The 25,017-nt window shown below is 40.3% G+C and overlaps 2 protein-coding genes across 3 annotated transcripts in view; one reads left to right on the forward strand and one right to left on the reverse strand.

Moving 5' to 3' along the window:
- Positions 1 to 19,577, reverse strand: part of homer2 (homer scaffold protein 2) — a 29,765-nt gene extending 10,188 nt beyond the window's left edge. Inside the window, exons 1-4 of one of the 2 annotated variants that reach the window (XM_047580056.1) lie at positions 19,429 to 19,577; positions 8,968 to 9,124; positions 455 to 586; positions 103 to 195 (exon numbers count right to left, since the gene is read on the reverse strand). In XM_047580056.1, coding sequence (XP_047436012.1) covers positions 103 to 195; positions 455 to 586; positions 8,968 to 9,124; positions 19,429 to 19,430 — 384 coding nt within the window. In that variant the 5' untranslated portion in view covers positions 19,431 to 19,577. Of the gene's footprint in view, positions 1 to 102; positions 196 to 454; positions 587 to 8,967; positions 9,125 to 18,750; positions 19,246 to 19,428 lie in introns of those variants that run through there. The other variant, XM_047580055.1, reaches the window with a different exon arrangement.
- Positions 19,578 to 19,631: 54 nt separating this feature from the next.
- Positions 19,632 to 21,714, forward strand: LOC125005084 (RNA guanine-N7 methyltransferase activating subunit-like). The gene is made up of 3 exons (XM_047580057.1): positions 19,632 to 19,791; positions 20,037 to 20,207; positions 20,969 to 21,714. The coding sequence occupies exons 2-3, from the start codon at positions 20,038 to 20,040 to the stop codon at positions 21,186 to 21,188; spliced, it is 390 nt and encodes a 129-aa protein (XP_047436013.1). The 5' UTR covers positions 19,632 to 19,791; position 20,037; the 3' UTR covers positions 21,189 to 21,714.
- Positions 21,715 to 25,017: the final 3,303 nt, after the last annotated feature.

Consider the following 25,017-nt stretch of genomic DNA (forward strand, 5'->3'; position numbering starts at 1 on the left):
GTTCCTATACACAGAATATGTACAGGAGTGATGTTAATGAGTGCTAACACCGACTGTTGAGTAAACAGTAGCGGCGAACAGTACAGATGCATCGTGATTTACCTGAGAGTGATTGCTCAGCGTCTCCACCTTCTCCTGCGATTTGTCCCTCGCCAGCTTGGCTGCTTCTTTCACCTCCTGGAACTTCTCAGCGAACTGCAAAACAGAGACAAACAGCTGTGATTATTAGTGGCAAAACAAGCACACATATAATACACTACTCTATGGTCCATCCACTGAGGCAGTTATCTAGTAACATTGAGGACTTAAGAGGACTCAGTTCACAATCTGTGGCTCGATTGATAACAGTTTGTACGGCGCCACTCTTTAGTTTAAAGACAAAGCCTCCTCCAAGTTGTATTAATGTCTTTGTGGCTCGATGTGTTTGGTGCTCCTGAAATGTTTTCTCTCCTACCTTTGACAGTTGCTGCTCTGAAGCGAAGCCCAGCCCGAACACAGTGTTGGCCCGACTGTCTGCCCACTGGCCAAACTTTTGCGACGTCTTGGTGAACGTCATGTTGGGTGTGATTGTGCTGTTGATGATCACCTGTTAGGATGACACATCTTAACATAAGACGATGTTTATTTATCCCACGTATGGGAGAAATTATATATATATAAAACAATAAAAGAAGAATAAAAGAATGTATAAAAAAATACAAGAATAAACAGTATTCTCAGTATATACAGTGTGGAGGGAATTACATAAATTAAAGTAAAAAGTGCAAAAAAAACAAAAGCAGATCATTGTGCAAAAAGGACGAAACAGTTCTCAAAGACAAGTCTCAGGCAGCATTATCCTTAATTTCCCAGCATTACTGGCACCCATACTGGCAATCAGTACAGAGTACAGTTATTACAGATTTCCAAACTGGGCCACCCCTCATTCTGATGCTGCAGGGTTTTGAAAATTGTATCTTGTTCAGACGAGACATATTACAGAAGGAGTTCCAGGAGCTTCATTCACACAATGAATAGTCTGACCACTTTAATAAAGGACAATAATCTGTTGTCGGTTCATTCACACCAGAGTAAATATGTAATATGTTGCATGTGTCCATGTCCAGACTGAGACACTTGATTTCATTTGGCATATTACACATTCGTTCCCCTCCTCTCTATAAAAACTCTTAGAACCTCTCGACAATACAAAAGCAACTAAAACTTATCTAATGTTACATGTTGCCCTGATAGAAATACTGACAGTTTATTAAGAGAAACCATCCATGTTTGAAAATATATGAAGTATGAAGTATAGTGTCAAATTTCCTTAATAGACGTCGTACAACATAAAAAGTCTATGCTCAAAAACTTGTCAGAGACAGCACCTAACACACGGTTTACATATTTGGATGATAATTACTTGAGCAATTGAACACATGCAACCTACTCCAGTGTAAATAACATGGCCCATTATTGCAGACAGATTTGTTCCTTTGTGAATAAAACACTGGCATGCACAGACGCTACGCAGTCGTGACTGCTGACCCACTAACCTCTAAGCAGTCAAATTACAGTCTCTATATTTGCCACAGTGCACATTCACCTGTTGTAGCTATGCAGCAAATCAGATGCCAGCAAACATCTGCTGCAGTCTAAAATGGTAACTAGTGCACGAGGCAGTGGCAGAAGAAGCCGAGAGTCTGAGATGCAGTCTGACCGGTCTTCAGCGTTTTGTGCGTTTGTGCTGCAGTGCTGTAAATATAGACATGTCTAATCCCATGTGAACAGCTAAAGGTGCATGTAAACACGACACTCCTTTAATTTGCATACACACGAACCCGATGTCGCTGCCAAGATATAACAGAACTTAAAAACAGCACATGCAAATTATCCCAACAATTAAGTAACAATGGAAGACAATTTAATCACAGAGCAGCCCTTGTTTCATAGCAACATGGCTCTGAACACAGGACTCAGGAATTCAAATCGCTGACAGACTCGTGTCCTTTTCTACGCCCCCACTGTCTCCTTCTCCATCTTTTCAGTGGCTGAGGTGTTAAAACACTTTACACAGCATCATTACTGGACAGGGACCCAAAAAGCAAGAGACTGAGCTGACAAAATGAGGGGTATTAGCAGCAATCAGCACCCTCCTAGATGTTTGTGTCCCACTGAAAACACAACTAATGTATCCTGAAGAAAGAGAGAACACTGTACATGCAAGAATAAGACTTTCTTATACCGTAAACCCTCTGTTCACCGACGGCTGCAATCCCTCTTCAAGAGGTTTACAAGGAGAGCGGCAATTTACCAAGGTGCTGCTAATCTGATTTCAAAATCATCACTCTTTCAGGGGCTTCAACAAAACAAAGGTGACCTAATTTCCCCTGAAGAGGAGCACGAGAAAAGATTACACAGCACTCGCGTGTTTCAGAGTGAATATTTAACCGTGCTCACTGCACAGGCTCAAAGAGTAAGTTTCAAGATAAGATGAAACTTTAATGGTCATTGTAAAATAACTGCATTGTTGTGGTTGGAGAACAGTGTTTAGAAATACAGGGATGAGACACACATACATGCATAACATTAAAAAAAAAAAGCAATGACTTCCATTTGAAAAACAGATCATCTTAAAATATATAGTATTACTTGTCAACTTTTCGACCAATTTTGTATTTATTTTGTTTACCGAGAGTCTTTTTACCTTTTCAGCAAGATCTTCAACGTATCATTGAACCGTACTGAGACTACAACTTGTTAGACTGATACCCTTGAGCTGAACGACGTCATGATACAAAAACACTGCAACAGACTCTTGATTTAAGAACTGAAAAGACTGAATGAAATAGAAGTCTGGGAAGGGACCATCTCAATATACAATATGCAACTAAATCTCTAACCACCTGAGTCTTATCCATTTCAATCTAACACTTTCATGTCGTTCATCATAAGGGTATGATACTTTATGAACTACTCAGGGTGGGGGAAAAAATAGCAAAAAAAAGCAATATCAATTTTGAATGTTCTAATATCGATTTTAAAAGAAAAAGTCACGTTTTGGGCTGATTGTGAACAACTTCCACCACTTTTTCACAAGTGAAATAAATTGGAAATGGATCATTTGGATTAATATTGTTTTTTGACTCAATTTGTCCAATGAATTATCAATGTCATCTGATGTACATGTATACAATCTGTATTTGAAGTTGCATTTAAAATTTCTCAGTGAACGATGTAGAATATCGCAATATCTTTATATCGCAATAATGTATCATATTGTGACTCGGGTATCACAATACGTATCGTATAGTGAAGTCCTTGCCAATATCCGCCGCTCATGGACTATGTCACTTAAGGAACCATGTTGTCATCTTGTGTTATGTTTCCAAGAATTCCAAGAAAGCAAAAATCCTTGTATCAAAGAAATACATCTTCAAAGACAAGAACTTTGTGCTTATTTTAAGAGTTTTTGTCAAGAAATAAAAAAATCTTAAACCATTGGCAGTTTTGTTTTCATAATACAAGATGATTTGACTGGATATAAGAATATTTTGCTTCTTTCTAGTAATGCTGTTATTGCAGTGTAGGAATAGCCGTTACTGATGTAGAACAGAAACTAATAAGGGCAGTAAATTAATAAATTATTTGTGCATTACCCATTCACCCCCAGAAAGTTTCATGTGTCTTTCACTTCCCTTGTCTTTCAGGATTGTAAACAGGAATATCTTTCATTTTTAAAATGTGGGTTGGATTAAACAGACTATGTGAAACATCATCTAGGCTTTGGCAATTTGTGCCAAGTATTTATTTTTAGTATCTTCTTTCTTTACTGGGCCGCACAAGGAAGTACAGTCAAACGATTTCATAGTTGTGCGTAATACATTTTTAGAATATTATAGAGTCCAACCACACAGTCCAGTTCTTTGTCTTTCGGTGGGTTATTGATCATTATGGTTGAGCAGAAGACAAATATCATCAGATACAGTACAGACATCGTTGAAATGACGTAGGATCACAGTTAATGATGCAAAAATGAACATACGGGACCACCAGGTTACCCCCATCTTTGTGAGGCCTGTGACTGTATGCTGGCATGTATGAGTGGACGCTTCAGTGAGCAAGCGAACGAGAGAGTGGGAGAGTTGGAGAGGGGGAGGCAGAGCAGAGTGACGCTGGCAGCTGGGCGCATGGAGAGCTGGGCTGAGGATCAAGTGGCACAGGAGGCGCAGGGAGAAGCTTGGCTGGCTAAAGGCACGAGGGTCAGTCAGAAAGAGTGCGCTTAGAATTTGCAGAGTCAGTAAATAAGGTAGGAGATGAAGAACATGGGAGAAGAGTATACGGGAGGGAAAGAAGATTTTGTCATGGCTGAGAAAAATGACACCCAGCGGTGGCATTTTTAAGATAACAAAACTTGAAATGTGTTGACCCTTTAGATGCAGTCTAATTCCTGAGGGATGTATATCAAAGCAGTGGTGACAAACGGGCAACGCGGGCGGTCATGACGATGTGCGAGACGAAACTGGCAGCAGTTTTATAACTGAAACGCGGCCAAAGAAATACGAGGTGATGGTCACCGTGTCCTTTCATCAAACCCGACAGCGAAATGGAAAAATGAGGTTGCTCATCAGGCGTGGTGTGATGAGAGGAAGACATATTTTTGTATGTCCGCCAACTCTTTTAATGATGTGATGCATTTCCTTTCACCATATATTAAGGTCAGCAAAACACAGTATCGCCCTGGTGGCAGTGACGTAGGTTTGGAGTCAGGGTTGTAACACAAGAACTAAATCTGAATGTGCAGTCACGTCGCTGTGGATTAAAAGCAGCCTCGTCGCTGGTGTAAAACAACGCGCAATCATGCTTCAGATTATAATTTTTCATTGCTGTGCGAGGCTGTTTCTCTGACACTGTTTACAGAACAGACTATGCTGATGTTGGAGCGTCACACTAGCTCATACCTGGCTTGTTGTGATTCAGCCATTATCCTAATGGATAACTGTTTGGGGACTTTGTGTGTTCTCTCTCATGACAGCTGGTCATACAACAAAATACAAATCTAATTTCGTTCGTGTGACTCAACCACACACGAGTAAAAATATTTAAAAAAAATAAATAAAAATTACAAGATGTTCCCCAGGTTGCAGCCACAATTTTTCAGGTGCTAATAAAACTGGCTACGGTTTGGAATATTTGCATGTATATCTACCAACACACAACCCTTCAACAGTGGTTAGATGTGTGGGTTTAAAACAAATTAAGCCATGCAGTATAATTATTCTTTTGGAAACCATGACATGTCCTTATCCTCATTTTCTCCAACTATCGATAAAAGCAGCCAAATGCAAATATAGTTTACACACATTTGTTAGATTTTTTTTTTTTTGAAAGCTTTGCTTTTATTTGACAGCCAATGGTGTAGAGAGACAAAAAGAATACGACATGTAACAAAGGTTCCTGGGTGAGAACTGGAGCTGGACATTGCAGATACAGTATTGCATTGTGAATATGCAAAAAACGTGACGTTGTGATTTATCAAACCGGAATCTAAGCTATGCAAACTGTCCTTTAAACTTTTTTGAGAGATTACACAGAGTGTGAAATGGTCTAAAGTAAAATTCTAACATCAAGTATACATTTGAGCATTTCCAAGTGCACTTGGAGGAATTTGAAATCTTCTTCAGTTCTTGGCTTTGGTTTGTCTTTTCGCTCACCCGCCCACAGCACAGGAGCCAAATTGTTAAATTTGAACACTGGCTGTGATGGAAGAAAAAAAAAATGGAAAAAAAAGAGGTGGTAACAGAGATTTAAGAGAGTCAAGTTTGCATTAAAATTTCCTCAAACGAAATAGCTTTTTTTTCTTCAAGTGTTTTACATGTGAGCTCAGAAAGTTGCCAGATTTTCACTTGCTGCAAGAAAACTCTCCACTGTGCTGTCACAGTGTTTGGTACATCGTGGTATGAGAGGAACAACTGAGGATGAGCGAGAGTCAAAAGTGCTGATATGCTCCTCTACTTGCCATATCATCCACAGCGAGTGGCCCGGCCACCTCCAAAAGATGAATATAAGCTGACGGTCTGTCATACTTAGTGTGTGCAGCAGCACAGGCTATTCTTCGAGACAGACACGTCTCTCTCGCAGCTAGTGTACAAACCACAAAAAACAATCCTTAATATTTATTTGATGTGACTCAGCGTTTCCTCGCTTTTGGTTACTTTGCTCATACCGACGTGACTTATGTAAATGAACCGGAAACACGGATTAAATCAAGATGAGCCGTTTGCTTTTTAGAAAACAATTCATGAATCCTTATCCTGATGCCTCGCATGGTTGGTGCTCGTCGAGATTTCTATGACACATACTGTTCTGGTAAGGTTAAAGGAGAGTGGTGAGACAGGAGAACAGGGAGGATGACAGGAGTGGGAGAGCAGAGAGAGGACTCCTGGCACAGAGGATAGAGAGGAAATACAAAAATACAGACGCATTTAGCCAGAAATAAAGAAGCAGCCCCTTATCTTCTTTGCAGAAAGACGATTTATTTGATAAAAGAACTCGAAACGGTAGATTTAGTCAATCGTGGGGGATCTATTGTCAGTTACTGTCATTCCTGTAGCTCAGTAAGTGGTACTTGATGACATAACAGATTAGAGTCTTGCCGTTCTAGCCGTGGGAAGAGAGCTGTTTTGAAGCTAACAGAGCTTGATGCTTTTCTGGAATTGAGGGATAATACACAGATTCTCTCTTTAAAGAAGGGATTTTACATAAAATTGCACTGAAAGCCTAAGCCTGCACTAGAAAATAAGGTCGCAACTTGAGAATCGAGAGGAGCTCTTCATGTTATAGCCAGATAGTCAAACGTATTCAGACATGTCCGGCTGATTTTGAAATATCTTCAGTAGATCTATATGTAGCACGCACAACATGTGGTTTGCACGTATTTGCCACTGTTGAGAAGAAAACAGAAGATGCTTGCTGTGCAGATACTCTGCATTCATATATACAAGTATGCTGAGCTCCTGCGAGACCCGCCCATCAGCTGTTTGTAAAACTAACCCCACGATCCCTAAAACAGAAGTGCAACCACGGGGACATAAAACAGATCCAACAGAGGTCGACCCCCCCCGTTCGCTCGCTCCGGCGGCTCACCAGGTAAACTGTGCGATTTGAGATTGTGCAAAAGGTGATTGCCTGAGTGTCAACAGGGGGATATCGGCGTCATATCGCTCCTCCAGTTTTCACACAGCGAGATGACTCTGATCGCCATGGAAACACATAATCTACTCTTTGAGTTAGCACAAGAAGCTGGTGTGAATGTATGATACAAGCAGGCTCATGTGGCATATGGTTCCATCTCAAAATTATGATTTGGAGGGATTTTTTTTTTTTATCATAACTACTGAGCTACTGAGAATCTTCACATCAAAAACCAGTGGTGGGGATTTGCAAAAAGAACAGCTGATGTGGTGTGGACATTTCTTAGTGACTCCATAGCCTTTTAGGTATGACTACTGTTGGCTGCTGGTTGATTGCAGATGACAGAGTTTAACTGAGACTCAAATATGCATGAGAAGTATGGAGCTCTTGGCTAATCTTATGAATTTATTAGAGGGGATGCTTGGTCATGTGATAGAGCATCTGAATTCAACTCAACTTGCAAATGCATAAAACAGAAGCAAAAAAATGTTAATATTCTAACGTTTAAAGATGGTCCATCTACCAGCTTTTACCGAGTTAAAATATGACCCGCATCTCCTCAAAATACGTGTTTCAAGTTTCATCTAAAAATATTGGACAGGTTCAGTTTGTTCTACCATTTTAGCTTTGACAGCTTTAATCAGCTGCGCTTGTCTTCGCCCCTTTGAGAAGAGGACTGTGCCGCGGATAACTGGGCGAAAACGAGGAACACGGAGGAGTTTAACCTTACATTGCTGAGGGCAGAGCTAATTTCTCATCCTAAGGGGTTTCAGATGTGAATGTTCTTGGTCGGACACGTTGTTTTTGATTGATAGGGAATGGAAAGGAACAAGGGAACGGGCTTTCCTCGTATTTTCTATGTGTCTGTGCTAAAAAAAAATAAAATAAAATAAACCTTTAAGCAACAAGTAATGATGATGATACTATTTCATATCATTGGTGAGCTGAAAGTAGTGGCGAAATGACTAAAACCTTTTATAGTTACTTGTTTGACTCATTTATGAAGCTGAAGGCTCTTCTGGGAAAATAAATGTTTTTTTCCTGCTTTGAATAACACAAAACTAACATTTTAAAGACAGCATCTTGTTTCTGAAAACTCTAATGGACATCTTTCTTCCATTTTACACGGATGTCATGTCATTTTACTTAAGGTTTAAAAGAAAAACCGTGTTGTAACATTTTTGTTGGGTTTTAGTGTAAGACAGATTGTTAATACTTTAAGTCACTCATTCAGGATTTATAAGAAGTCTAAATGGTTTATAACAGGCTACAATGGTTGTACAGAGATATAATTAACTTCATAAACTTCAACATTTATAGGTCTTTGAAGACATATTTAATAGTAATACAGCTCTGTTTTACTATGTTGTCATTCGAATAGTGTTATTATCACTTGGGCCTAAAACTATTCCATTCATAAGTACGTTTATTAGTTTTTCTTTACAAAGTCTAAACTAGACGACGTAAAATGCAGCTGGTTATTTCATGTCAGTTTGCACACATTTGCTATGAAAGCAATCGCTTATATCTTACCCAGTGACGCAGTGGGGAATTATTACCTAAGGAACCCAGACAAATGGAAATGAATGAGAGAAATATTAAAAGGTATCATGTTAGGTTGATGCCGATCAGTGGGAGCAGCAAACGCATCATTAATATGCTTGACAATTCCCCTTGTTAACTTCTAGCTTTGAGTGCTTTTACTCATCTCTGTCTCCAGAGACCGGTTAAAGGATTCCCATCATCTCTTCCTGATATTGTTACATACAGACACACACACGTACACACACGTACCTTGGATCCATCCACGCTGATAATGCGGTAGCTGTTGCGTGTGCTGTCGTAAAAATAGGAGACGGTGACGGCCTGCTTGCTTGCAGGAACCCAGTTCTTCTTGGTGGACGGGTCGATCTGGAAGACGTGGGCCCTGGTGGTGTAGATCGGCTGCTCCCTGAGAAGCAAAGGGTGGAGCAGACCAACGATATTAGAGGAGGATTCGGCGTATCAGTGCAGATCCAACAATACATGAGTCACATCTTGCAAAATTTCGTTAAACAAACACAGTTGCAGTGTGGACTGAGCTCCTAATGTATCACTTAATGCCTGCAGAGATAGTGGGCTGCGTCTCCAGAGATGCAGAGTCCTGAGAGCCTCAGCACAGACGGGCCGCAGATAATGTAACACAAACTCTAAATCCTCATAGCAACCCAAAGCCATTAGCACATCAACACCCCCATCCCTCTCCTAGGTGTCAGTAACACATATCTAGGTGTTTGCGTGAGGCTGTGCACTTGCGTGTACGCTCTCAGGTCCATTGTCTAACACGAGACTTCCCCAGTGCACCAAACACACTCCAGACAATCATGTACTCGAGGTAACACAGCCAAACAAGAGAGGACTTAACTTTCATCTTGTTAAGACACTTCCTCTTCTTAAGGAGGACATAGAGGGAAAGAATAAGGGCAGTCAGTGTTGTGCGATTGTTGAAACGGCGTCACGCTAAAACTCCAACACATATACAGGAGGAGCTGGACTTAATGAAACATCACCTCATCACCACACCCTTCACTAATACCAGCATATCTCTGTCCTGACTGTATATTTTATATTTAAAACACTAATTTTGCACTTTTAATAGTTTTTACATAAATTTTGTGCATATACATTATCGAACACCTTCGCCATTATTGTATCAGAATTTCTACTGAAAAATAGTTTATATCAAGTTAATTGTAATTTTATTGCTGTTTTTAATATTTTTCCTTTTTAAGTGTCTTAACTGCATTGAATGCATTCTGTCTTTTTACCATTTTATTGTGAAGCACTTTGTGGTTTATTACCTGTGAAAGGTGCTACATAAATAAGGTTTATCTTCTACTTAATTTTACTAATTTGAACCATGTTACTAAACTTTTCCAAATGTGTCTTGCCCCGAAACCTCACACAATGGAGAAGTGTTGGTTGATATGTAGTCACATGTCCCATCACTTCTACCTGCTGCTGTTGGCTAGGCTAGTTAGCTGGTGTCTTCTTGTTGGCTGCTAGTTGGTGGCTAACTGCTAGCCTGCTGGTCGTTTTTTCAGTCAGACTGGGCTTCCAAATGTGTTTTGCCTCAGATCTTGGCACGAGGGATTGTAACATCTCGTCCTGTGTATTAGTGGATGCTAGAAAGACTTTTAACACTGTTTAAAAGCTATTAGCTCAAATGGAAATTGTTTTCAATTAAAACCCTAAAATTAACACTGTAATAAAATGGAGCGTCTCAGAAGCTACTGTAGAGCAAATTGCGCTGGTACTGGAAAACAAGACTCCCACCCATCATGGGTATGATGAGTAGATAAAGGCTCTACTCAGCTTCTCTCTGAGTCATCTCAGTGACCAATTTTAGACAGTATTCATAGGCTGATTCAAGTTGAGCTTTCGTCCTCCTCAGTCTTACTCCCTTGTCTCGTGATTTTATCTGATCAAAATGTAAAACCTAATATTTGTTTTGCATCTAAATTATTCTGACGCTCTTACAGAATCCATTAGTCATTTTATGTGAAATGCTAAAGCGGCAATAACTGAATTAGCAATTAAAACCTAACTCAAAAGTGATGGTGAAAAAATCTAAATCATGTGATCCATCTCTGAAAGGCTGGAGCAAACTGCCTCTCTGCAAAGAGTGGCTTGCTGCCCTTGTGATTCAAGAAAGCATCTCTATTCGGATGAAGGAGCAGGAGCAGACCGTCTGTTAAACTTGAATGACTGAATACGCTGCATGGGCCCCTCCTCTTTATGACATCCACAATGTTTCACTCCAAACCCTGTGATTATACACACTCAAGCACCACATCCTAATTCATGTCTATTTAAACTGGTCCTGTATAGTGTGCAACATTATTTAAGTGAAAATAACCACATCAGCATGCATTCATATGCCGCTAATATCAGAAACCAGCTCTCCCTCGTTACAGAGCTTTACAGAGACTGTACGCAGCTTAAATCATCCGCTGGAAGTTCTCATTTCAAAAGGTGAGTGCAGGTGCTTGAAAGACTCTTCTGTAAAGTTTCAAGAGTAAGGAATAATTAAGTGGAGTGGCTGGATGAGGGGGGATCAGAGGATACCTCAAGAACTAAATAATGGATGCAGGTGAAGAATAAGGGGTAGACAGATGGGCAGTATTCTTCTTGGTGGACTTGGAGCTGTGACTTCTAATAATAAAAAAATAGTAATTATTTTATATCATTATTTTATTGGCTTGTCTTGACTCTTGTTTTTCCAACTGCAGTGTTTTTTTCCCTCAAAACTTTTTTTTTTTTTTAGATATTTTTCCATTCTCTTTCAAAGGGCCGTACAACCCCCGATCTGACGCTGGACGTTTTTGTGAGGTGCTTCAAACAATCAGAGGCCAGATGAAAAGAGAAGAGGAAAGTGAGAAACAACACACACACCACTTCCAAATAATCTTTCCTCAAGAGGCATTCATAGCTACGTCGCACATAAAAAAATAAAGTTACAAAAAAAAAAAAACAATATGGTCACTTGGAGGAGAACCTGAGAGAAAAGTTCAAATCATACCATGACGTTGGTGCATTTGTGAAATTATCGGTTGATAAAAGAAAGCAAATTGTTAGGTGCAACCCCTCTGACATCAGTGCTGATGTCAGAGGCGGATGATGGGGAAGGGGGGTTTTCACAAGCTGTTTGACCGTCTGAAGAGCACCTCAGTGAAAGCGCGGAGGGAGACGCTGGAATTTAACAGAGTAATGCACTGACGTGTCCCTGCAAAACAGGTGCTGGATTGTCAAGTACATTCACTCTGTTGTTGTGAAAGCAACAGACTTCAGTCTCTCATCTATTCTTTTTTTTTTTTGGTCATACTAGTTATGTAATATATTAAAATGCAGTTTTGTTCAGCTGCATTTAGTTAACATCCAATTTCTATATCATTTTGATCAATGATGATTTCTCAGGCCCATTTAAATCCAGGACACTTTATACAGAACTCTTAAGTTCCATCTCATAAAATAATATCCTTCCTGGTATCGTTTGCTTTGCTTTTTGTATCTCTTTACTTTAATGATATGAGAGATTTCAGTAAAATGTGTGAAGCGTGCTTTGCTAAGCTGACAGACTGGCTTGCACCGGTTGGCACAGCCACATTTGCTCGTTTCGAAATAAACGAATAAATGAAAAACATTAAAAGTTGCATTTTGTGAGAACAGATGTGTTTTGTCAATGAAACCTTAATTGAAAGAAATATATTCAGCAGAAGTGTGTATCTTTTCCTGCACAGGCAGACATTTCATTAACAGAGCAGAGATGGTGAGATTGTTGTTGTAAAGCTCAGAGGCAACTGGTAAAAGGAGTTGTCCTGTATTACTTTAACGCACTACTATGAAATGCCGCACAAATAATGTCAGACAGGCTGGCGGGAAGCAAATATTCATGAGCTAATAAAGCTTTTTACTTGCACTGGGATTATGGTCCTCATAGAAATGAAAGCCTAATAAATTCACTGTCCCCTTTAAGCCTAATCTCAGTTTTCATCTGCTTTGGGAACAACAAAACCCATTATACAGATCACTGTTGTCGCTTTACATACGCACGCCAACGCACACACGCTGACCTTTGCTGTGGTTGGGTCTGGAGCCAGCTCACACTGGCGGCAAGGGGGGGCAAACGAACACATGGACGCTCTCGCACAACCTCTGGTGGAGCCCAGTGATCTGCTTTTCTCAGATGAAAAGCATTAGGTTGATTGATTTTACCGGATTACAAAAAGACGACAACATTTAGGACTTTACGAACGCTGTATTCTTTGTCCCGTTGACTGTCAGCCGCGCTCTGTCCCCATCTGGTGCTTTGAATAATTTACAGGTGTGGGTGTGTTTCTGTGTGTGTGTGTGTGTGTGTAGGTGGGGGGGGGGGACAAGTCTGAGTTAGCCTGTACAGTCTGTGCCTACATACACCTACACAACCACCTCAGGCCTCTCCACCTTGATGATGCAGCAGTCGTGTCCTGGATAAATTCAAAACTAAGAACGTGCTGACGGCCACATACTGTTACTGGGAAAGCTCGGCCTTTTACGTTTAATGAATCTGAGGCAGCGTGTCCACATTTGCCTCCACATGTGTCTCTTATTTACCGAAACACCTCAGAGTTTGAGTTTGCTGAGAGCAGGATTATCGCTCTGCTGAAAGACGACAAGAGGAAGCATGAATAACAGCAGGGAGCTTATATCGTTGACAGAGAGGTTGGATGGTTCTGCTAAACTTGTACATTTCATGTATGTTTTTTTTTCTTTTAAACAGCTTTATCCAGATTCCAGAGCTCAGGAATCCCACATGTGCTCATTCCTCAAACAACCTCTGCTAATCAATCACATTAATTTAACTATCTGTCAGAGAGAGAGAGGGAGAGACAAAAAAAAAGTCTGGAATCAAGTCAAATACAGAACAGGTTCAGTTTCAGCTAGATGCCCTGCATTCATCGCATTCCTGCTGGAAAGAGAAACACAAAGCTGCTGCCTCCAAAAGTCACAAAAGACAATGCACATAATCCATTAAATGTGTATAAGAGCACTGCTTGAAAATGAAATATAGAGTCTAAATTATGCTTATTTATGCAGTCGTGTTTACATAGCAAGCTACAGAAGTGCAGAGGAACTAATAAACTCAGCGCGTTATGAAGTGTGTCGCTAAACGGGCTACAGAGACGGCATCAGCACACAATATCTGGGTTTAACGCCATGTTTGGAGTGTGAAATGAGCTCAAGACGAATAAACCAGTCAACTGCACATTCAGATGCTCTCGAGTGCAGACCTTCGGGCACTTTGATTATAGCTATTAGCTATAACTAGACATCTTCATTAGTCTCTCTGCCAGTGGCAGTTCATAAGGTCGACGGCCTGTTAAGAAACATGCTTTTTTCCCCCCCCGGTTTTAAATCTCCCACAGGCAAAAACACACACCTGAATAGACAGATGCACTCTCATTAAGACCTGACTTCTTGAGTAACAGAAGTCTTTTAGTGTGCGTTATTTACGGGCAGTGGACACATTATGTCGCTCTATGACTTCAAGTGCTTCAGTCGAGTCACAAGACAGGGTGATTCAGTGAAGATCCTATTACTAGAAGCAATATTCATAAAATGCTATCTTTAGGAATTTTGCATTTTTGTTTGCTTAAAGAACTACAGAGACTGAAGCTGCATTACTCACCTGTCAACTATCTTATCAATAATATGCAGCACGGGGAGGAATGCTGACTCTGAGCGTTTACACTTCTTTACCGGTGGTGACAACAACGCACCAAGTTACCGAAAAGAACGTCTTCTCCCACATCTGTCATAGAGAGAAAATCCTATCTGGGTCACAATATGTGCACGTCAGGTGAAACTGGAAATGGGAAAATGGGAAATCAGAGGGACCTGTGTTGAGACTACCAAGTAGAATACGTGTGTAGATAATTTGATTTCTCATTAGCCCGTGATCATCCTCATAAGTCAGATGAGCACCGGCGAGGGGCTCTGTCATTTTTACCGAGCTGAGCTGCCTTATTAGTGCGAGCAGCACTTCGTCTGTGTGAACCAGCAAAACAGGATGGAGAGGAAAAGCTCTGTCGGTTCATTACCTAAACACCACCTGGGCTTTCATGGCAATAAACACGTTGCTCTGCTAATGATGTCAGGAGGCCATAGATGGGCAATTTTTGCCCCGAGACTCTGTATGCAATAACCTGGACTCCAGAAACATTTAGTAGTGAAGAGATGTGTATTACATCTTCGTCCCCTGACATTTGAAAAAAAAAAAAAAAAAAAAAAGAGCATACTGCCTCAGCTTAATGGTGACTTTATGTGAATGTTTTATTGTTAGCATATTTTATCTATTAAAGGTTAGTTTAAAACAATTCCTCCACATTACATCACACAGAAAGAAATGTTGGGGATGGACAAAACATGAAAGAATTTAATTCTAAGGCATTTTCTTTATATTTAACTGATAAGTATTTCATAGCAGCAAATAAATAAATAAATGCATAACGTAAGATATATCTGAAAATAACCAAATCGGAGCTACATTCCAGGTACACAGGTGACTGTGTATTAGTGGTGCAACCTTGGATTTGTCAGAATATTTAGCTTGACATTTTCCATCTTCCAAGTTTGTGGTTTAAGATAAACGCTTGTTTCAATTCATAATGCAAAAAATGTCAAACATTTGTCAATTTATTACACGTGATGTAACAGAAATTTAGTTTGACGAAGGGCAAAGCAAATAATTTCCCCCTCGATGAGTTCTGAGAACTTAAACCTGTAAAAGTTTTTGTTTGCGACGCCTCTTGTGCCAAATAACAGACAACAGCAATGGAATCGGTTTAACTCACTGAAGCAGTTTCTTTGCAGTTTCTTTATTGCAACATATCTTTTCTCCTGAACAGTTCAGCGTTAAAGAGTTGTTTTTCTTTCGTTTTTAGAGCACTGAAGGGATCTGTCTGCGGTATTTCACAAGAAAAAAAAAAACAACAACAAATGTTGAGTTAAAACATTAGCTTTTGCCAAATTTTATTCTTACTCGCTGGTTGTACTGTATTGGTATTGTTCCGTATAACCAGATATTTAATCTTAAAATTGGCTGTGGGTAATTTTCTTACTGTTTAAGCTGCCATTGTTAGAGGTGACCTTCATAGTGCTAGTTACACGGACAAAAAAAAAAAAAAAAAAAAAGAAACCTGGCATCGCACCATGCTGCAAAAGCAGCAGGTCGGATTCAAACCAGCAACCTCAGCAGGTCCCCTTCCACCACACTGAGGTGGCTGGACGCGGAACCCGACTTAATCTGAGAGCTCAAAGGAAAAGGAAGCGAGAAAGTCTCCACAGAAGCGCAGCATGGCAGCAGATGGCCTCCTAGGCTTCAACCATCTGGTGAAGAGACGTTCAATCCGCCGTCAGTCTGCCCCACTTCATTTACACATGATTCCTTAACAGTAAGACCTGCTCCTCTTCCCCTACTACACCTCCACGCCCCTCCTCCTCCAGGGAGCACGCAGTCCGATTAGGCTTACGGTCTACTCTCCTGTCTGGGCAGCCAAGAGACTCGCTGCCACGTCACATGTCACAGAGCCTAATCAATGAGTGTTAAGCCTTTGGATGTCATTCTCTAGCCAGCCAGGAGATTAGCATCTATCCCTGTGTTAGGGCTGCTCCCAGCATGGCTTACTTTAAATAGCAATATGCTGATTGCATTGCTGTCTGCATGGCCGTTTATCCAGTAAGAAGGTACTTTCTGGCAATCTGAGCATTACGCAGACTAATTTAAGAGAAGGAGGAGCACTTGAGCTGCAAATTGTACTTAAAAATACTCACTTTCTTTCCCATGTGAATTTACCCACCCTTACTGAATACGGAAACCTTGAATTGTATATATTAGATTTTTTTTTGTGCGTCTATCCAAGGTTGTATTTTGTGCGTAATGAGTCATGAGGAAATTACTCTTTGGTCAATCAATCATTGCCTCAAGGTCAAGAGGGTGCTATGATCAAAGGCCTATGGTAATAAAGCGACAAAGTGACTGGTAGTGTGTGTGTATGTGTGACTTATAGTTAATCTATAATTCCATTTAGGAGCCAAGAGCTTTAGGGACAAAAAGACCTAAATCCTGGAGGAAAAAAAACAAACAAAAACAACAAACAAACATGACCAACGATCGACACTTCCCTCAAACAACGGCAACACACAGACTCAGTCTCAGCCAGGCTGACTGGTCCCTCGGGGCAGGACACATTGCATCATTACCTGGTCTAATCAGGACATGATATGTTGCTCAGTCACGCATTTAAGCGAGTTGTATTTCTGTTTGTTGTTAACGGTTTAACGAATGTGAAGTTAAATTAATTAGAAGTGAGACAATTAACTAATTAGAGGACAGACTGATAACTAATCTGTAACTATATTTACTGGTTGTTGTTCAGCGGAAAACAATATGTGAATGAGAACTTCCTGCTTATTATTTATTTTTTATTTTTTTTGGTTGGGGAAAATGAGCAACTAAACCACATTTAGGATACTATTACAGCCATTTATTATATGGTTTTACTAATTGAATACATGTAATGATTAACATCAGGCAAATCAACAATTACTATTTTAGTAGCAGTCAGTTCTTTGACTTCTGTGAAGTTGGTTTTATCAGTCCTCTGGTTTTTGACTGATGAGATGTTTTGAAACATCTTAAAAGTGCCACACAAGGATTGGTATATTTACACAGCAAACAATTCAGTGATTGCTGAAAACATATTCATAAGATTGATGGATTCCAAAGGGGATGCAAAACAAATGCTGCCAGGTTATGGGATTTTAAGTGGAGCTGGACAGGTAAAAGTTCTTTTGAGTCGTTCCAAAAAAAACAAAAAAACGTCCGGCTGTCAAGTGATACCAGTGCTTGGCAGACTGAAGCCAGGGAGGTGGAAAGAGGAAACTTGTTGCCGTGTATCTGTCGGTAGGTGTGACCTCGCCTGGCTTGGCCTGGCTGCCATGCTGCTGGTCCACTGGGCCGGTTTCATGACATAACACTGCTGACTACTTACAAACCGGCTCAGTGAGTACGCCAGAGGAGTCAGGACTGTTCAACTGGTTTCTTACATTTTTTTAAAAATAAAAAAAATTTTAAAAATGTGTATCCTGGAAAATAAGTTCTGTGATACTTATCTCTAAAATCCAGCATTAATGCCATAAATTATTTAAAAATAGTCCTACAATTTTATAGCTCATGCTTTCCTAATGTCACCGAAAAATAAAAAAATAAAAAAAGTTAATACATTATCGAGACCCAGGTCTGATTCTGAAGGAAATTAATTGCACTAAGCTCTTATTAATGCTAATTCAAAGTGAAATAAAAAGCCATTTGTGCAGGAGTTGGTGGAAAACTCTGCAATATATGAGAGTTGGTGATTGCGTAATTGTGGCACTGAGCCACAGAGTCAACACTCAAACCACACCACTATGGAGGCAAAATAATGTACTGTACCCTGTAAACTACTGTGGGAGTACACATCACAGCCCACATCCTAGTTGACAATACACACAGACACACACGCACGCAACACACACACACACAAACGCACGCACTCCCAGAAGCACCATCGCTCCTTATTAGTGGGCAGTGTTGACTCTGACACCTCCATATCACAGCCCTCTTAAAACCATATTTCCTACACAGATAAGGAATAACTGGGGCGTTCGGGCAGGAATTACGCGGGGTCCATGTGAAATTCTCGTGCTCATCAATAAAACATAAATTGATAATAGGACACGAGACGTGAAACATTTTCACACATTAAACCTGAATAGCTCACAGACGACAGTGTCACCTCAAGAATTGCCAAATAATTTATAAATAAATAAATACATAAATAAATGTAAAGTAAATGGGGATATTCCTCGCGCAAAGAGAAGAGGTTACATCGAAATTATTCAGAGGTTAAACTAGACAGCTGTAGAGGTATTCATCATTGCTGGATTTTCACCGCACATAACAGTGCAGGTGTCATGAGAGGCGCTCTGAAGGGCAGCGCTTTCTGGATTAGGACTCACCCCATTGCCGCGGACTTGAGGAACAACTCCTTTTTTTAAATTATTTGTAGATGATATTGGTTGCAGATTGAGATGAAATAATCTCGGTGTTGTTCTTGCTGTTTCAAAGCGGAGTCAAAGTCCACAGACGATCCCCGGTCCAAAGAGTTTCCGTGCCAGCTCCGACCAAGTCCGCTCCGCCGCTGAGAGACAAGTGAAATGTGAGAGCACTTCTTGGTAAAAACTCGATTCACCGGGTTGTCAAGCTCCGTGTCACAGAAGCCCGTTCAATTCGGGAAGTTTTTCCGCTCCCTTCGTTTGTTTCTCCTCCTCCCGTAGGCGACGTTGCAAATCCGACTTGTGAATCACGTATTGCTCACTGTCGTCAAGCAATCGGCGCTAATGAATTAAGTTGATGTTTGCATTTTCCCTGCTTGCTCCTCTCTGCGCGGAGTTTGTTCCTCCCCAAAGGGATTGCGTTTCGTGTGGAGGGCTGCAGCAGCGACACGGAGCGGTGTCCACCTGCTTCTTTCCAAAGCCACCCACTCTTTTTTTTTCGCCCCCTTTCTTTAACCTGTGGTATCTGCGGTTTCACTTTTCTATCCACACATGTGGTATAAAACCGCAATATGATTGAAATGGATTATACCACGTTTAAGAACAGACACGTTGTTTCAAACATAAATCGGGCCCACTTACATGTTTTGTTGGCTCCCACCAGTTTGCACACTTTCTTCCAAATTAAGCGAAAAAATTGCAAATGAGATGAGCTAAGCCGCACATTTGCATCTTAAACTCAAAATACGTTTATAAAATTCAGTGTAGAGGTCTGTATCGATAAGGTCTGATGTTGGTCGGTGGTCCCTTTTCCCCCCTAACTACCAGGTAACAGGCGTCAATCAAGAGCAGGTGCGGCGACCCCGGAACCATTACATTTTATTCGTCTGTTCCGGAGGGACGCATTTCAGCGACGCACTAATACAGGAATTATTGGACCAGTGGTTTTCGTGATAGCGTTTGTTAATGTGTAGCCAAAGCTAACGACATACATACGCAATTAAGGTGTGTTTCAATAGATAATATAGTAAATGTTTGTACTTTTATTTATAGTCTATGTTGTTTCTGTGTGTTGATGCGTTGTATCGCATTCAAATTAGGTCCGGTTTTATTAGCCCGCATGGGTAAATATTGGCTAGCAGCTTAGCAAAAAAAAAAAAAAAAGCAAGTTCAGTCAATTGAATTAAAGCCCGGAAAGTCGTGTTAGCAGCTTTTCTGCTCCAGCTGTAAAATTTCTTCTTTGCTCGCAGGATGACCGAGACCACTGAAACTCAACAGAGCTATGAGGAGCTGTTTGCCTACAGATTTACGTCGGAGGATCCTGAATACCAGCAGTACGTGAACCGTCCAGCCGACCCCCCACCCGTAGTCGAGGACTGGAGGGGTCGCGGAGGAGGAAGCCACAGAGGCAGGGATAACAGGTAGCACAAAATAGATGCATATTTATATTAATCCGGCCCATAACAGCGACTTAACCATGTGAAATTTGCATATTTTGTCATGGTTATTATTTGTGATTATGATACTGGTAATTATTTATTTATTTATAAAGAAAGGGCATGATAATAGTGGGCTTCATAATAGCTACCCTGTAATGTTTCTTTAGTTTGGGTTAGCCTCAGTGTCATCACTGTTTTGATCTGTGTTCCTAGATCTCTGTGACTATCTTGGCCTTTATTGTGTTGTTGGGTTGGCTGAAGGGACAAAAATAAAACTAAGATTTAAATAAAGCTCTCCCAGAGCCAAATGAGCCACTACACAGCTGTTCTATTTTCATCTTTTTCTTGGTGTGATATCATACGAACATATTTGACTGTGTTCGAATTGATGATTCTTATTAAAGTGTTTTTTCTTTTAATTCAATTTTTATTTTAAATGTGGCTATAACATTTTTTCTTCATCTTAAACTGAACTCCACCTAATTTATAATTACCATTTTAATATGAAAAATATCATTTGTTAAACTGAAAGGCCAGTTTAAACGGACAGAAACTCTGTCTTTATTGAGTGGTCTTTAGGTGGTTAACTGCACACGAACAGATAACAGAACGTTGTAAACAAATTCAGTCGTAATCAAATCGTTGTCCGGTCATATCGGCCTCCAGGCTAAGTTCCATGTAATACATGCATTAGTGCCTGTTGTTGAATATGTTATTGATTGTTAATTTATGTTTTTATCAAGGTACCAGGACCGGCGTGGACACGGAGGCCGTGGTTGGGGAAGAGACCGGGGTTGGAGAGGGGACCATCGTGGGCAGCAGTCCTGGCAGGACAGGGACAGGGACAGAGACAGAGAAAGGCACGGGGGGCATGGAAGTGGAAGTGGGTATCAGTCAGGGCCTCCAAGCTCCAACCAGGGGTACAACTCCTATCATCAGAGGCCACATCATGACCGCTACTGACCTCTAAGCTCTCAGGATATGTCAGTATTTATAGTATTTACAGTCAAATACTTGTGGCAATAAAATATGTGGCACAGTGCTACTGGTGTTTTTTGCAATTCTCACAGTCTTATAAGTAAATACTGAGCAATATATGGAGTTTAACAGTCAGAATAATAATTAAAAAAAAAATACAAGTGGAAAATGGCATCTTTTCCATTCACACTTGTACTCTTCATACTTAAGCACAGTAATCTTTTCCTATAAGTGTTTCCTCGCATTGCTCAGTCCTGTGATTATATCACATTTCCTCTCTGTAATTCTTCTTTCACTGCTAAAGTCAAAATCTCAGAATTGTTATATGTTCAGTACATTTTTGTATACAATATAATTATTATTATACATTTCATTGTCATAACAAATGATGAATCTGAATTTCCGGAGGAAATCTGTTTGTAATGCAGCTGTATTTTTTTGGGTTAAACAGTTGTGTAAGTTCTTATCAACTTATGAGCCAATCTTCTGACAATAAACATGTATTTTCTTAGTTCGGTGGTTCTGGTTTGATATTTCGATTGAACAATAATTAAGATGTCTTGTATCAACATGTCAGTCCGAATACTGTATCAATTTTGGTGAATGCTGACTTTATTAATGACTTAAGTATTTGAGGATAAGGTGTTGTGGGACAGGGCTGTGACTTCCCTGACTGTCTTTTGGGTACTTGGCAAATAGAGAAAGGGTAAAACTACGACGGCTAAAAATGAAAACACAGAAATTTAACCATAAATCTTTGAACTGGGCAAAGCTGGTGCTCATTGTTTCATTTAGTATTAAGGAGCAACAAACCTGGATGACTCCTTCATACACACTCCTGGAAAAGAAAAGAAACATGGGGGATGGTTTTCTCATATTTTGTGAGACATTGGAATTAAAAAATTAAGTAGGAAAATGGGTCAATCCACATGGGGCTAACAGATTGTATTGGAAAAATATTGTTTACTGTTTGCTTCAAGTGACTAAAATCGTTCAAATGAAATAAAAGGAAAATCATATTCCTTACAACTCACATTTATTCCTTACAACTCATAACGTGACATGGAGTTGTAAGTACTCTGAGCATTTTTAGGGCATTAAAAATGAAGAAGTTGAGAAACTACACATTTTTTATCTGGGCATTCCTGCAGGGCTCTTGAATTAAGCTGTCTGTGAGCCAATTGCATAAGCTGATTTCAGCTGTGTGGATCTGGTTCTTTCCATTTCCGATTTAACATTTAACAAAGCTGTGCCCAGCTACCAAACCCATCAAAATGCAGGAGTTACGGTGCAACTTTAATTCCTTCAGTCAATGCTCTTTTAAATCACATTTTAATCAAACGTGTTAAAGCGTTCATGTGTGATAAAAGTGACGGTTCATAGAGTACAAGCTGACCACTGGGGCCCAGGTAATTTGAATTTCCCGGCCTGTGAAACCACCGTTGATATGGCACAATGGGATCTGAACCACATTTAATTCAAGTCAGCTTATTTAAGAAGCACGTTTAGATCAGCAGGAGCAAATATTCACTACGGCAGCAGCATCACCAACTCTTAAACTCTCCTTTAAATATACTGAGTGCATCCAAAAATTACTGTTTTTCCTTCAGGCTCTGAAATAAAGAATTCACTGAAGCCACATTTCACCAGATGCCCTTAATGTTGTTTTGTAGAAGGCAAAATTAAACCAGATGGCGGGAACAACTGTACAATATGTTGAGGGAAAGTGGCACTCACAGTAAATAGCTAACACCAATAGTTCACAATGTGAAAAGCAACTAAAATATTCATGTGCATTATTAATACATTACCGCTGCACGCATCATTGGCTTTGGCATATGCAGCTCATTGCCAAAGGACGCCCATGTGTCTCAGTCCATTTACAGCGTATTTCAATTAAGGGGACAAACAGCGACTTTAGACACACAGGCCCTTTCTGCTGATTCACAACACAAGCAGAAAACCTCAGTGTTGTTTCATCTCTGCATCAGTGCTGTTATGTCGTTTCTATTTGTGTCGGCAGTGAAGACGGGGTTAACAGTACGTTTTGGACTTCAGCAGTGCAATCAGCTGTGATGATAAGGGAGGGAGGGTTGAAAGTGTGTGTGTGTGTATGGGGGGGGGCACAGTGGCGAATGCTGCCACCACCACTGTAATCAGTTTAAATTAGAGAATCTTCCCCCGCTAGACTGCTGTGTCTTCACAGGGCAGGGGTGAGCTGGACAGAGTGGGGGGAAAGTAGAACAGGGATTTATTTGCAGAGCGGTATGCAACATTCGCACATCGTCTGAAATGGGAAAAGAGCGCTTTTTTGTCAAGAGTCACGTGGGCTTTACATACAGCTGAATAATTGCTGTAGTATGTTATATTTGATTTACATATTGCAAACTAAATCTGAACTGTAAATAGGATGCATGGTTTTAGGGGTTTCATTTGTTCAATGGAGGCTGCACAATCCAGAATAAGTGCATCCCCCGGCATGTAAAGCTGTTTCTGTAAGGGTGAATGTGGATAGTGGTGTTTGCCGGTCTTTTACTTACACTACATTGAATAAGTCAACAGCGACGTGTCATTTTCTATAGACGTTCATGTCCCCAGAGCCTGCAGACATTGGTGATCCACCCGACCTTTCCTCCAGTGCCGTTAGTTTGACTTTTATTCTTTTTTTGGTAACAGGAAACACACAACAAACAATGTATATATGGGATTATACTCCAATCTGTGTGGAAGTGTGATATGTATGAAAAGGATGAAAGAATCAGATTTATAGATTAATCATTGGCAAATTCACTAATTCATGGATTCTGTATATATCGAGCAGCCACAACATTAAAACCACTGGATAAGTGACTAACATTGACCATCTTGTGATGCCTCCAAATTCCCCAGATACAAAACTGATGATGAAGTACCTGGAGGATGCACTGGAACAAGCCTGAATCACAGAGGATTCTCCCCTCAGGATCCAACAGGACTCCCTCAGAAGGCCCACGTCCATTCTCTGATGAGTCACAACTGGTTTGGAGGCACAAGGGAGACCTACACAGCATTAGGACAGTGGTCATAATGTTATGCTTGATCGGTGTAAATACTGTGTGAATGCTGTGTTAGGAGTGAAATATATTTGATGGATTGACCTAAAATGTGACCCATCTGTGTTCTAAAGAACAACTAAAATATTCCATCTCAGCTGTTTAGTGATAATTAAATGCTAACAATGCTATTGCAAACAAGTTAGCCTGCTGATTTTAGCATTTACCTCAAAACAAATCTTGAAAATTCAAGATTCAAGAACTTTATTCACTATTTTGTACACAGGCGAGCTGGGTGCAGTAGGAATATGTGTGCAGAGTTCCCCAGGATTCAGTCTACAAAAAGGTTAAAAAGTTTAAAAGAAGTGACCTAAGGGAGTTAGTCAGCACAAATGGGCTGTAATATTTCTCTTTTGTCACTTTTTTTTTTCTCTTTTTAGTATGAGCACACTGCTTATGGTACGCGGCTAATATTAACACCAAAACAACTAACTGTTGAAGTGAAATGCCCTGAGATCTCACTGAAATCCTCATCATTTAGACTCTATTTACAGCTCACACAGCTACAAAGACTTAACCCGGAGGTCAGCTTTGGGTGCTGTGCTGCGCTGACTATTTCTTACTCATCCATTGTGCTCATCTCATTAATGGAGCGTGAAGCATTTGGATGATTTTTATTTATTTATTTGTTTTCTTGTGCAACAGTAAGAATAACATCTGCTCCGCAACGTTGTTTCAGTTAAGTATTAACTCGACCACTTGCTGAAGAGGAGCACGTGGAC

This window comes from Mugil cephalus, chromosome 3, assembly GCF_022458985.1.
Source record: "Mugil cephalus isolate CIBA_MC_2020 chromosome 3, CIBA_Mcephalus_1.1, whole genome shotgun sequence".
Classification (NCBI taxonomy): Eukaryota; Metazoa; Chordata; class Actinopteri; order Mugiliformes; family Mugilidae; genus Mugil; species Mugil cephalus.

What these genes read in the sequence shown, in the direction of transcription:
- LOC125005084 (XM_047580057.1), top strand. Translation starts at nt 20,038, where the DNA reads ATGACCGAGACCACTGAAACTCAACAGAGCTATGAGGAGCTGTTTGCC. An exon ending in CACAGAGGCAGGGATAACAG is followed by an intron (nt 20,208 to 20,968) that starts GTAGCACAAAAT and finishes GTTTTTATCAAG; the next exon opens with GTACCAGGACCGGCGTGGAC.